The 15112-nt window shown below is 37.1% G+C and overlaps 1 protein-coding gene across 1 annotated transcript in view; it reads right to left on the reverse strand.

Annotated features, from left to right (window-relative positions):
- The window catches only part of ITGA1 (integrin subunit alpha 1), a 173541-nt gene that overhangs the window by 75875 nt on the left and 82554 nt on the right, over positions 1-15112 (reverse strand). Inside the window, exons 5-6 of the mRNA XM_007972149.3 lie at positions 14995-15106; positions 14246-14373 (exon numbers count right to left, since the gene is read on the reverse strand). Of these exons, the coding sequence (XP_007970340.3) occupies positions 14246-14373; positions 14995-15106 (240 nt within the window). The remainder of the gene's footprint in view (positions 1-14245; positions 14374-14994; positions 15107-15112) is intronic.

The raw sequence follows: 15112 nt of genomic DNA on the forward strand, positions 1-15112 counted from the left end.
TCTCCTAACGCTGCTTAGTTAGGTATAAGATTAATAACAAATAACTAGAGAATATATGTAATTCTAAAGAAGAGGTTACATTATCAGCTGAATGAACATGCACTCTGCTCAATCCATGTCCAGGTTAGCCTTCTTCTGTGAATTTATCTTTCACCCAATATCCTTTACCACCTATTCTGAGAGAGCTACTATATTCGGAATAAAGGTGACCAGAAGACCTTTTGGGAACAAGACAGGATACAGCCAATTAATTACACAAAAATAACAAAGTAGATAAAGACACATCAATGACTCCAATTCAGGATATTTTCTTGATTTTATAATAACATGTGAAGAACATTTTTATTATCCTTTGCATAAATTTAAAATTATTTTTTTCAATAACTCTAAAGCTTTTGATTAGTAATCCTTGGGGACACTGAATAATTATTAAGGGACATATCCATGGATATACATGTCTTTGTGTATATAAATGTTAAGTATAAATAAAAGCAAAATGGTTTTGTTACTTGGATAATCATTATGACTAATTCTAGGTATCAAAGTGAACAAACACTGTTGTGGAAGTTAATTGCTCATCAATTAAAGACATCTCACAGAGTCTGCTTTGTTTTTATTACCCCGTGTTTTTATCTGATTAAGTAAGAGGCTAAAGAACTTTGAAAATTTTCCTTCCTACTCCTGTGGTTTTTCTTGAAAATTTTAGCATCTACTTAATAATCTATCAATCTAATATCTACTGATAATCTATTGAATACACTAGTATCTATTTCTTTGACCTCTCCAGCATCAGTAATGTTTCCTCTAGCCATCTTCTCCCAAGGTCTTATCCTTGACCTTGTCATTTGGAAGACCTTGTCAGCAGCTGAATTCCAATTTTAAATGTTCTTCTTTTTGACCATTAACTTTGGCTTATTTCACTAATTCCTTGACTACATCAAGACCTCCAACTAATTCATTAATACTGCCATTTTTTTTGTACTTAGACTAGATTCCATGGTCTAATTATTATAATCATTTATTTGCAAACATTTAGCTCCTTTAGCCTTTTTTCCCTCCATTGACTCACTTGGCTAACTTCCAACTCTGGTTAAATCCAATTATCTCCTTCTCTGTATATGCTTCTGTGGTTTTGAATGCTGCTTGACACAAGTCACACAACTTGTAACCTGGTCTCCTTTTAAAGGAATGACCATGAATCTCAAAGGAGGTTGCACATTTGAGTGCCGCCAAACACTACTACTATTTTTTACCTATGAGTGCACATTGTTCCCATTTATTGGTTTTAATCTAATTGTCATAAACTGCCAACTCCTTGAGAAAAAGGGTTATCTCACTTACATGTGGGGATGAGCTCACATGAGAGGAGTTGAAGGGATGCCAACTTAACAAGACTGCTTTGTGCTACATGTATGTTACATTTACTTTACATTTACAACACACTTTACATATCTTAAATAACCTACTATGAACTACTGGATTATCTAGAAAAATTATCTTCACATTAGGAATAGTAAAAAACTCAAAATGTTGATAAGTCAGAAATCAGTGCTTTAAATTTTACATCTCTATCATCCACCTATCCACCTCCAATATGTGCCTGGCTTCTAAAAGCTTATTCTTTGTAAATCTTAAAATATAAGATGAGTTATAACTGCCTATTCCCTTATCTGCTCTGGATACTTTGCTTCTAGCAACTCTACCTGAGACTCTCTTCAGATGACTGCACTTGGGCTACTAGACTGCTTTACCCCAAAGACTGAAAGAACCAGGAGTGTCTGGGAGTCCCCTGCCCTCCCCAGCTCCCCATCACCCTGATCCACAGGTAATGCTGAGTACAGGAAATGAGAAATCAGCCCCGTGACTCAAGTAGAAACTCTCCTTCCAGATCAAGCTGAGGCCTGGATTCCACTTGAAATTGTACTTTCCTTTTTCCTCTGTTGATACATTGTTTTGCTTCCCCAATTCTTCGACTGCTTTCTGTTGGAAATGCTTCCTCACAAATAAATCACAATCATGTGAACTGTCCTCTCAACGTTTGCTTCTGGGAGCTGGACCTAAGGCGGCTGTCAACTGTGTCCCTTCATTCCTACTCATGCAGGACAGGTGAACCCCAAAATGGGTCTCAGCCCATAAGGGTTCTTGGTTTTGCTCAGGAAAGAATTCAAGGGCAAGCCAGAGGTGGAAGAAAACACCTTTATCTTGAAGCTGCAGCGTTACAGCTCTGGTGGCATTACAGTTCTGTGACTGCTCCTGCCAGACAGGGCTACCTCATAGGCAGAGAGGAGCAGCTCAGGGCAGTTTTGCAGTTATATTTATACTTAACTTTAATCACATGTACATTAAGAGGTGGTGTATGCAGAACTTTCTAGGGAAGGAGTAATAACTTTTGAGTCCTTGGGTCATTGCCATGGAATGGGACAGTAACCCCTGGTTGTTGCCATGGCAATGGTAAACTAACGTGGCACCCTAGTGGGCTTGTTTATGGAAAGCACCTTCTGCCTCATCCCTGTTTTAGCTAGTCCTCAATTTGGTCTGGTGTCAGAGCCCGACTCCAGAGTCAAGTCTCGCCTTCTACCTCATTACCTTAGCTCAGGCCAGATATCATTGCTTTCAAGTTGGACCATGGCAATGGTCAATCTCTTTGCTGCTGATTTTCCTCTCTTCATTTCCACTCTCTTCAAATCCTTCTACATATTCCTGGCAGACTAATTATCCTGAAACTCTGCTGTCATCCTATAACATACTTGTTCAAAAACCTCCAATAACTCTCCATTGCCTGTATCAATGACTTTGAAATATACTTTAAAAGATAGATTTTTATTCTAATATTTTTTAAAATAGATAAAACTTCAAGCTACTCCTTGAAATACTAGGTCTATATGTTAAAATCCAGTTTTCTCCCCTTGACCTTCAGTCCCTCAATATTCCAATGCTAAATTCTCCATTCACCCTCATCTTCAGGACTCCCCAGTAAGAATTCCACTCCTACCAAATGCTCTTCTTTGTCCCTCCTACTAAGCTAATCCTGTAAGATTTAACTCAAGTTCCATCCTCTCTGCAAAACTTTTCTTACCCTGTTGCCAATGTAGCCCATATTGAGCTTCCCCTTCTTGGAACTCTGAAACAAACTTGTCTGTGAGTATTACATTCTTCTCAACTGTTTGAGTGCACACTTTATCTTCCCAAATACATCCTAACTTTATAGGGACAGGCAGGGGTAAAGAGTGTGGACTATGTCATGGCTTTTGATATTCCCTTATCCTTCACTGCTGTTTTGCTTTGCACACAGCTGACCCTAAGACATTCTTACTAGATGACTGTAACATTTTGCATAAGCAAATGGAAAACTGAGATAGCAGGGAAATAATGATAAGCGGAAAAAGAGAGATACAACGAAGTCTGGGAAATGTGAAGAGGGAGCAGTGGAAAAACTCAAGTCTCAGGGAAATGACATTCAGCGTAGGTCCCTGGCTGACACTGGGGTGCTTGTTTTCCTAGGAACCAGACAGAGTCAGGTCTGCTGTGAATCTTTCCCAGAAAACGGTACCATTTATTAAAAGTAATGGCAAAACCGCAATTACTTTGGCACTAACCTAATACTAATTTTCATTACAGGCAAAGAGTCAAATCACAAAACAAACAAATGTAATGTTGTGCTGAATATTGGTGAGATTCAACTCAACAGAGATAGTTTCCATCTCACCTTAGCTTATAATTTAAGGCTAATAAAACAAGCATAATGTATATGTATGTAGCAGAATCAAATAAGTAGGAGAATTAAATAGCAAGTTAAAAAGTAAGGCAAGTAATGAATATTGTGAGGAAGGAAGAGGAGAGAAAATCACAAGCATATTTATTCTCTCCCACTGAAAATCCTCAAGGAGGAAGGAGGACTCAGCTTCCTGAATCTGAAAGCCAGCTCAAAAATAGCCAAGAGATTATGAAAGTACTATGGAAGGAAACAAAGTGGCCTCAGCCTGGAAAATACGTCAGAGATGATAATTAAAGGAGTTTAAGTCATCCTAGAAATTGAGAGGAGAAAGGAAAAAAAAAACAAAAACAGTAATTGTAATATTTGACTTGAAATAGCCAATTACATTGGAGTTATACAAAAGTCAGAGTGGAAGTTGGATAGAGGACTGGTGACAACAAATAATGGAGGTGGAAATATTTTAGGCATTTTGATGAATGGAAATGGGTATGCAGGGATGACAGCTAAAAGATGCAAGTAGGTTGAATGTGGACATTCTTTCCCAGAGATTGTAAAGAGCAGTTTATGGTATCAGTAAAAGCATAGATGAATATAGAAACAACAGTCTCTTATAATATCAAGGGGGATAAGGAGTCACATGTGGAAGGAAAATTCCTTTTCAGAGACAACTGAAAAGGACACATTTACCTCCTAAGGAGATGTGTTTTAAACCTCTTGATTAAGTAGAATAAAATAAATAGATGGGTAGATAATTACAGTCCAAGGCCGAAGAGACCTAAAGGCTGATTCAGGCTATGGCATAAATCAGGTACACAATTGGCTATGGATTTTGTTACATGAACAAGAGGTTTGTAATATTTATTGGAACATTCCACTTAAATATGAGATTTACAATCATGTTTTCAGCAAATATCCACTCACTTTTTTTTCCCCAGGGAATACTAGCATCCCTTTGTATGTTACTAAGTTTGATTTAAAAAAATAATTTTATGGTCAAATAATCTTGGAAAACAATGAGTAAAATAAAGTATACATCTTTATAGCAGACTCCTCCGCATCTCTATCTTTCTCCTATCACTATGAAAACTGTCACAAATTGCAAATGGTGCAAAAGAGTAAGGTTTTCTCTTAGTCCTATCCCCACTTGTTCTATTTAGACTTATAAGCAAATTCTTTCAAAAGTTTTCTCGGAGTCTTTAAAAACAGGTATTGTGGATTACTTATTGGAAGACATGGTATATTTTATTCTTATTTAAAGTAATATTTTTTCTGAGAATCGTATTCAACACCTCAGACTGGGAAACATTGTTCTACAACAGTAAGAGTTACTTAATTGTCAAGATCAACTAATTGTTCTGTGTTTTAAATTCACCTTCATTATATTTATGACCTACAATCATGCATTGTAGCTGTCCCTCATTTCTAAGTTGGAAGATTTTGAGATCAGGAACAAGATTTCAGTGATTTTTTTTTATTGCTCTTCACAGCTAGCAAAATACCTGATCGGCCAGACACTTTATAAATTATTCATTCAGTTCTATAAAATTAATTATCCAATGACTTCATTTCTTTCATGGGTACAGAAGAAAGAGGGAGAAAAGTGAGTGTGAGAACATGAAAGGAAGGACACTATCAGAAAACACTGAAAGGAGGGCCTTTTGGATTAGTCTCTTACGAAACTGAAAGTCATGTTTAAGACTTTAAGAAAGATCTTAAATGAAAAGAGTGTTTAAGAAAAAGAAGTGTCTAAAGTAGCTATGAATTTCTGCTATGGCTTGAATATGGTTTGTCCCCACCAAAACACCAAAGCTCAGGTTGAGGCTTGGTCTCCGATGGAGTGGTGTTGGGAGGTGGTGCCTTTAAGAGGTAAAAAAAGAGTCAAGAGGGACTTTATCACCGGAGTGAGTCCTCACTCTTGTGGGAGTGGATTAGTTACTACAAGAGAGCAGGTTGTTATAAAGCGTGGCTGCCTCTTGTGTTTCGTCTTTTTGCACATGGTTGCTTCCTTTCCTGTTTCTCCACCACGTTATAACACAAGCGCAAGGCCCTCACGAGAAGCTGAACAGCTGCAGCCACCCTACCTTGGCCCTCCCAGCCTCCAGAATTATGAGCTAAATAATCCACCTTTTTTTTTTTTTCCTTCAAATTATCTAGTCTTGGGCATTTTGTGCAAAGTCAACTAGGATAAGTATATTTAGTCAAAGAGTTATGAAGGAATGGAGTTATTTATTCATTAATAATCATATTATTATCTTCTATATCTATCTTGTTAAGTCAGGGTTACATCAACACCTAAATTTTAATGCCCAGCATAAGCTAAGTTTCTGGGCTTTCATTCAATTACCAAGTCAATGGTTTCTTTAGGGAAGTAATGACAAGGTGAAACAATGAGGTTTTTTTGTGTGTTTCTGTAAGATGCACAATTGCTTAATATGAAAAGAGCTCAGGCTTTATGTCTGGCCAATGTATATTTTCTTTTATCAAACTATGCTACAAAGCCCTACCCTACAACATGCTTCCAGTGTGACTAAGTCAGGATATGAATGTAGTAATTATACAGGCTACAATCCCAGTTAACTGTTAGCAAAAACCATTCTGAAGCTACGTTGGCAGAGGCCAGGTTTAACATTTTGTCATTATAAAGAGGCATATAAATGGGACTGATTTACAGGTAGACGATCATTTCCTAAGGAAACAAGTTTTCAGAAACATAATAAAGTTGATAAATAATAGATATAGGCTCTAGAAAAAGGGTGTCTTTATCTGGCCTCTTGCTTCATGGAAGACGCTACAATGAAAGTGACCTAGGCTCAAAAATGCAAAGATAGGAGAGGTTAAGATAAAGTTAATTCACTGTGTTTGTGGAGAAGGGAGAGGGCTATAGGAGAAATTAGGTCTGAGGGGAATGGGGCTAGATGGGTAAACACTTGCAAAGAAAAGACTGAAATACAATGTAAAAGGTTGTCCAGGGAAATCCCTAACAAGCAAGTACCTTCCAGCTCAGTGGATCAATCAGACTTCATGAAGCAGAGTAAGGGAAAGACGTCATTAAAACAATGATTTTATACATGAGAAGGTAAAAATTCAAAAACTCTCATTTTTTCCAACATAAAAAAGGCTCACGTCATGTGCTAATGTATTTATGTATTCTAAAACCCTAGACTATCTTCCATAAATGAAAAGATTAAGGCACAATTCTGTCATTATGGAATTCATAGTCTACTGGGAGAGACAGACCCAAAAAACAAAGAGCAAAGCTACAGAGTGATAAGAGCAGTAAGGAAATATCCTCTCACGGTTGCAGATGCTATGGGAACATGGGAGGTGAAGGCATTTTTCTCAAGAGCAGTGGGTAGGATAATCATAGAAAATTACAGAGAAAGTGACATTTGAAATTCTCCTAGCATACAGTGCTTGAGACGGAGCAGGGAATCTCAGGAAAAGCAAATAAAAAGAGCACAGCACTTCATGACCAAGGAAGGCAAGGGCCCAGGGATGGCTGAAGGGTAAGCTACTCAGGAGACCGAGGCAGGAGAATAGCTTGAACCCGGGAAGTAGAGGCTGCAGTGAGCCGAGATCATGAGCAAAACTCCATCTCCAAAAAAAAAAAAAAAGAACTGAGGTGGGTATAAGGGGAAGTAGGATGCATGAGGAGTGGCTGGGCCAGGTGGTCAGATGTCAGTTAGTGCACTAGAGAGCCTGGATATTATTTAGCAAGGAACAAGAGCAGTTGTTTGTTTGTTTGTTTGTTTGTTTGTTTGTTTGTTTGTTATTAGGAAAATGTTCTGAACTTACTTTGGAATGATTATTCTAGTGCCTGATGGCTGGAGGGGTGGGAGAATGGAGACTAGAGGCTAGTGAGAGAGAAGATTCACCCCATTCCGTACACCACATTTGGAAACTGTAGCCAGACTGACAAAGGTATGGCTGCCTGGCTCCCTCAGGCTTCTTTTCAGACCTGAAAACAATGAATCAGGCCTCAGATTTAAGGCTTCTAGGGAAATGGTCATAAAATCAGCAGTAAAAAGAAAGATAAATAATATTCTTAAAATTTAATTAATTTCTCTCTTTCATTTTGCTGGTTTAATGCTATGCTACACTTTTGATGTGAACAATCTAGACATTGTTCCATTAGTATATTTCACTTTTATATCAAGCTTCACAATTTACTGGTTTTATTTAGGGTAATGCACTCGTATTTGACATATTTATATTATCTTCATTTATTATTAAAAGCAATGTTATGTTTAGGTATTGAGGATCAATAAGACCTCCATAATGTTTTACCATCATATCTTTTATGGCAAGCTCAGAGTGCTTCAGGTTTGTTTTTATAGGTGTTTTTTAAAAGGCAATTTTATAGCCTTTACTCTGTCTTGGGTAAAAAAATTGGGTGACAAAAATTCCTTAACTATGCTTGCAAAAGTCTTAATTGGGCCACACAGAAACATAGAATGGATTTTGAGTAACTATTTAGAATGAATGTATTTCCCTAATGCATACTGAATTGTCACATGGAAAACTTAATATAAGTTTGCTTCCTTCCTTCCTTCCTTCCTTCCTTCCTTCCTTCCTTCCTTCCTTCCTTCCTTCCTTCCTTCCTTCCTTCCTTCCTTCCTTCCTGCTTGCCTGCCTTCTTGCCTTCCTGCCTTCCTGCCTTCCTGCCTTCCTGCCTCCCTCCCTCCCTCCCTCCCTTCCCACTTTCCTTTTCTTTTTTTCTATTTTTGTTTTTTGGAGGTAACAGTTACTTTGAGAAATGTTCCATATCTTTGACTCTGACTTTTATTGCTTGCAATTACTAAATGACAAATCTATGACTGCAGAGAATAGGAATCATATTCAATCTATATCTATTGTACCAAATGTGTAACTAATCAATACAGCAAACAAAAATACAGGAAGTGTAATTAGAATACAACTTTTATTTGTGGCCCACCAGCCCTTCAAAATTTATTCAAAGTGAAGTATTTTCCTATCCCTAGATGGAAAGATAAATATCTTAAGATTTTTTTTTAATTCTTAGTTTTAAAATGTCTGTTAATTTACAAAGTTATATATTTTAATTTAGCCTGTACCAAATGAAACTGCTGTATTTGTAGGTTGGAAAGAAAAGATCAAATAGCAATACTTTCATGTGGTTCTATCTAAAAACCAACAAGGCGAAACATCAAAGCACATTTGTAGTTAAATCTTCTCTCCTACTTCTACTAAGGGCTTACATGAGGTGAGAAGCCTGTAGTTGAGAAGGATGCATGACTGGCTTTTATTTGTTTTCCTACTTGTTTTCACTTAGATTGCTAACTGTGATTTCTGCCCTTCCAGGGACAGAGGTAGGGAAGATAAATAAGGATAGAGAAATTACTACTGCGTTGGTATTATCCTAAGATAAATCAGGTCCTAATAGGTATGTACAACTTTTTCAAGGGTTCTTTGGAGAACTCCCTTCACTAAGATGTCTCACTTACACCCCTGCCCTGAGTGAATGCATCCCACTGCCTCAGTCCCTAAGAATTACAGAGATCTTGTGCGTTATCTGCAGAGGCAGCCACTCACTTCCAGTAATCCCTATGGACAGGCACTGACATGACCTCACGCTGGCTCTTCCTTTTGAGTACCCATGCCAATCCTGGGAAAACACATGCATTCTAACAATCTCTGGGGATGCAGGCTGACTCCAGTGCAGTGACCTCTGCTCTGACTTCCCTGTCAGCAGCTAGACGTAACAGCTGCTGTCATGCTCTGACAATTCAGGCAGGAGTTAGGCATTAGTCAATCAACTACGTGTTCGAACTCCAGGATATACATACCAAGATGTGTATGACCCCACTGCAGTCTTTCTGAGTAGGCTCTTTCTACAGAGAAATCTTCTTTACAAATCTTATCAACTACATTAATAGTCTTTTAGAAATTTGGTATGGATGAGGAGTCTAAAAGTTCTCTGTCTGGCTCTTAGCTTTCTATCTTTTGCACCTTCCTCTGGGTAATCTTTCTCACAATTCATTTTTATATCTGTTCCTTTCAGAAATGGAGATAGAGAGAATACATAAAGGGGAGAATAAATTCCAGAAGCTAATTTTGCCAATCATAGGGTGGAACTGAATGCTTTCATTAAAAGAAACAAATAAAACTAAAAACAAACAAACAAAATCAAACAGATTTAAATTACATTAGCAACAAATCAAGAAAAAGAATTGGTTGTCAAGCAAACAAACTGTTTTTGGAAGGAATTACTGTAAGACTACATGAAAAGATAAGCATGCTTTTCAGCACACATTTTCTTTGAAGAGAAAATGTCTTTCCAAATTTTCTATGACTAGATTTCTTTTCTGAATCCACTGAATGATGATCAAACTTTAAAAAGAGTTTACATGCATTATACTTAAAACCCTATTAAATGTGGTTTAGCAAAAGCAATGGCTTGGTAAATATGTCCTTTCCAATCTCTTTATTTTAGAAAATTATTTATGAAATTAGTCACTGATATAACATAAGCCAAAATAGAAAAGAAGATTAGAAAAGACTGAACACTAGAGAATCAAGTATAAAGTAATATACTTAAAATAATTTTTAAAATACCAGTTATAGAAAAAAGACTTATTAAATGTCCAATAATCACAGAAAAATCCAAAACTGGACTCATTATGATACAAACATTTATTCAACAAGTGCTCGTTGAGGGCTTACTATGCTACAGTAAACCACTGGGCTGGCCACTGATGAAGATAGGAAGATGATGCAGCCTTTGCTCTTGAGCTCCCTATTATCTACAGTATGCAGCAAACACAGATAGACAGACAGACACACACACACCCCCACCAATATAATAATTATGGCTTAGTCCAGTGTTTCTCAAACTTTAATCTGTTTAATAATCATATGGGGCCAGGCATAGTGGCTCAAACCTGTAATCCCAGCACTTTGGGAGGCTGAGGCAGGCTGATCATTAGGTCAGGAGTTCAAGACCAGCTTGGCCAACACGGCAAAACCCTGTCTCTACTAAAAATACAAAAATTAGCTGGGCATGGTGGCATATGCCTGTAATCCCCGCTACTCGGAAGGTTGAGGCAAGAGAATCGCTTGAACCCGGGAGGTGGAGACTGCAGTGAGCCCAGATTGTACCATGCACTCCAGCGTGGGTGGCAAGAGAAACTCTGTGTCAAAAAAACAAACAAACAAAAAGAATCATATGGGTTGCTTATGTATAATGCAGGCTCTATAGCCCCACCCTCAGAGATTCTGATTTTGAAAATTTGGGGTATAGTTCAAGCATCCCAGTGATTTGGAAGCAGAAATTCCATGAGCCATAATTGGAGAAACATTGCATTAGACAGAAGCACCATTAAGGCAGCAGCCTTGCCTGTCTTATTCCCCACTATTATCCAAGCTATAGCATAGAACTTGGAACATAGTAAGCCCTTAGTACATACATCTGAATAAATGAATGAATGTATATGGTTAAGCTCCACAATCAATGATGCAAGCAAGATGTGACATAAAAAAATAAAACAGAAATATAATCAGCTTCTCTCTTTAAAAAGCAGGTTTCCTTGGATGAAGTCAGAAGATACTGTAAAGGACACTGTGCAGAGTGTTTCATTCAGAAATATTCTTCTCTGTGGAATGAGGTTCTGAATCTGAGTAAATGCAACTGAACTCTTCTGCCTCAGGGTAAGTTCATTTTCCTCCCATTCAGTGGTAGCATCTGGACCCCAAAGGCGCTCCTGCATGTGTCTGAATAGAGCCACTGTTCCCTCCAGGAAAGACATATAACTTCATGTTGCCCACCCTGGCAGGCTAGAATTCCTCTGGTGGACAAGAAGAATAGCTCCTCTTTTAGGACTCTCAACACAGGAATGTAAATTAATTATAGTTCTAACTGAAAAACATCAAAATTGCAGAAGAATAGGTTGAGCATATAAGCAATTGACTGTTATTTATTTCTTTACAAAATGGAGTCACTGGCATAGATCTTCACAGAAGCTGTGATTATTAGTCTAAAAGAACCATATGGATTTTCTTTCTAAAGTTGTGGACCGACTTCAAACATGTCACAGCTGCACTGATTTTCACAAATAGCTACTAATAAATTAATTTTTAGAGTAATATATATAAGTGAATTTAAAGGTAAAATAAAATATTTAGATGGCTGTATAATAAATTTTAAACTATATTTCAAGAATGTTATTAGCTTTAGAAGGAAAAATTAGATAAGAAGATCAAATGGGATGGACAAAACAAGAAGAAGGAAAGAAAGCACATCATGGGCAAAAGTGGAGAAAGCGGGAACACAAGCCATTTCATTTCAGGCATGTTAGTGCAGGGAGCGAAGCATTGCCAAGCTTAGCATTGTTTCAGCCAAGAGGCTGCCTGAGGAAGGATGAGGACAGTCATCCTCTTGAGATGGAAAGGGATCGAAATCTACTATTTAGGGGCATTAGATGGTACGGGCTCTGAAGCTTCTCTAGAAGTAGAGCTCTCAGAAAGAAAAACAACAACAACAACAACAACAACAAATTCAACTACAATTAGAGAACTGTGTGCTCTGATCTGCCATCAGCAAGCAGGAAGACCTTAAACAAGTCAGTTAGCCTTCGTGTCACCTTCATAAATTGAGGTTTGGGGTCAAATGACCTTTAAGATTCTTTCCAGCTTTAATTTTATGACTCTATGCTATCTTATTGGCCAAGGAGAGATGGGATAGAGGAAGAGAGGAAAGGAGGAAGGGAGAGTGGTCCTCAGAAGGGAAAAAAGGAGGTCCATGCAGAACAGGTGCCGGAAGGAAGAGCAAGTCGCATCCTGGAGCGGGTCTGTTAAGATGCAGACTGCCCTGAACCCTGTACAAGAAGGGATAAAAGGTCCCCTACCATCCACTAGTAATTTCACTTGAGAAGGTCAATTGCAAATAAGTCACTTCCACGGAAAATTACATTTTGTGGTATGTAAAAGTCCATTTCATTTTTAATGATTTTACCCTGATTTCAAGAAGTTTTCTATTGTCCAGTAGGATGTATATAACCTTACCCTTCCACTTGCTCTCTACAGAGACCTATTCAGTCTTGGAATGTAGTAATACATTTCACTTTGAGGTCTGAGTTCAACTTTCAAATTTTCAACCACCATCCTTTTAGAAAATTATACATACATATATATTAAAATATAAAGAGAGACATAAATATACACAGACACATGAAGACGCATGTATGTATATATATGTGCACGTATTATGTTCCAAATTTAATGTAGGTGTGGCAAGCATTAACGCACTCAGACCACTTTTTCAGTGCCTCAGAAACTTCTTCCAAAGTAAAGCCCTCAGGAAAAAAAAAAAAAAAAAAAAAAGAAAAGATGATCACTGTACTGATTGCAGTTCTACAATCTTAAAGTCTCCTATGCTCTCCACAGCTTTCAAACCACACAATAACCTTTTAGGCTCTGATTCTAGGGCTAATTCCTGACCTGAGGCATCGATTTAATTTTGACATTTTATTTGCCTGTTATCCATTATGTCTGCTCTGTATTTTAATATATATGCCTATATAAGTTTAATAAACATTAAATCAGTCAAATGTATTTCATTAAATGCAATTAAACTCAGTATCTAAAGTGGAAAAGCTATGTGAGAAGTTCCACTTCATTTAGTGGCAATAAAGGAGATGTGTTTAGAAATAGATATTAATTGGAGGAATAAACGAACAATTATTTGATTTTATGGAGAGATAGCCAGGGGCATTTGCTTTTAACTTAGGGAAAAGAAATTATTAATAGAGAGGACAACATACTTTAAGTAGTATCCTCTGGTCAGTTACTAACTTATTTATATAATATGAGAAGAAAGATTATAATGTGATGGGTTCTTTGGGATGTCAGATTGGTTTCTACAAACTCTGACAGCCTGCTCTGATATTACCAAAAGTAGCTATATCCATTTTAAGTAAGAATTAAATTACGAGTTTATAGAAATCTATAGGAGTTATTTTCCAAGTGCATTACAAATGGCAGCTTTCATAATATTTTTTGTTTAGAAAATAACACAGCCTAGGTTGGGCAGAGTGGCTCACGCCTGTAATACCAACACTTTGAGAGGCAGACACAGGTTGATCAACCAGAGGCTAGGAGTTTGAGACCAGCCTGGCCAACATGATGAAACTCCATCTCTATTACAAAAATAAAAATTAGCCAGGTGTGGTGGCACATGCCTGTTAACTCCAGCTTCTTGAGAGGCTGAGGAATATGAATTGCTTGAGCATGGGAGGTGAAGGTTGCAGTGAGCCGAGACTGCACCACTGCACTCAAGCCTGGACAACAGAGTGAGACTCTGTCTTAAAAGAAAAAAATAGAAAATAACGCAACTTAAAGTAATGTCCTTTTTATCAGAAATAAGAACAGGAAAATGGATATAAAATTCATTCTCAACGTTAGTTGTATCGATTAATTTGCTTTATTAATTTGCTTTCAGAATAATTAGTTTTGTTAAACATTTTTGCATTTTTATCTTTTGAACAACAGAAATCAAAACACAAAGTCACATACCTGTGTCTGTTTAGGACCAATATCCATTCTTTCAAGAAGGTCATTTAAAAAAGCTGTAACACTGTCCCATGGGTAAATACTGTTGGAACCATCTAGCACTATGACTATGTCCAGTTGAGTGCTGCATTCTGCAATAAAAGGAGTCAATTGTGCAAATTTGGAATCTACTTTTTTCAGAGGCATATGAAGTGCTTTCACGGATGAAAGAAATTCATTTTAAAAGATGAACTGATGTTCTACAAAGTAGATACACCGCGTTAGCAATAAAAAATAGTTTTAGAAAAAGTAAAGGTGATAAAAATATTAATTGCTTTCAATAACAATTGGTGTGGGGTCTGTATCAAGTAAAATTCATACCTACTGAATTTTAATTAATATTGCATGAGAGTTATCTTTGCAAATTTTCTCAATATGAATTTTATATAACAGTTTTTATAAAACAGTTTTTGTGCATATCTCAAATTAAGTTACTTCTTTCCTCAAAGAGACTCACTCTTTAAATATAAGCAGCATAAGAGCTTCATCTATGAAGTTTAAAAATGACTTTGTAAAGTTATTTACACTAATATCAATTGCAAAAATAGCAGTCAGATTTTGTTATACACTGGTAAAGCAAACATTTACCTAAATTGGTAATGCTGGTAGCTAAGAAAATACTTTAAGCTTTTTGGTATGCTCCTTTGTATACATATGTGTCATTCATTGCTTAGGCTTTTCAAACGTGCAATAACATTGCGTAAAATCTGTACCTCTTACAGGGGCAATGGAATTCACGACTTGAAATGTGGGACTGACGTCAGAACAGATTCCAGTTGTGTAATGCAAATGTCCACATCTATAGGCATATAAGGGCCCACATGCCTTTAA

Source organism: Chlorocebus sabaeus, chromosome 4 (genome assembly GCF_047675955.1).
Source record: "Chlorocebus sabaeus isolate Y175 chromosome 4, mChlSab1.0.hap1, whole genome shotgun sequence".
NCBI lineage: Eukaryota > Metazoa > Chordata > Mammalia > Primates > Cercopithecidae > Chlorocebus > Chlorocebus sabaeus.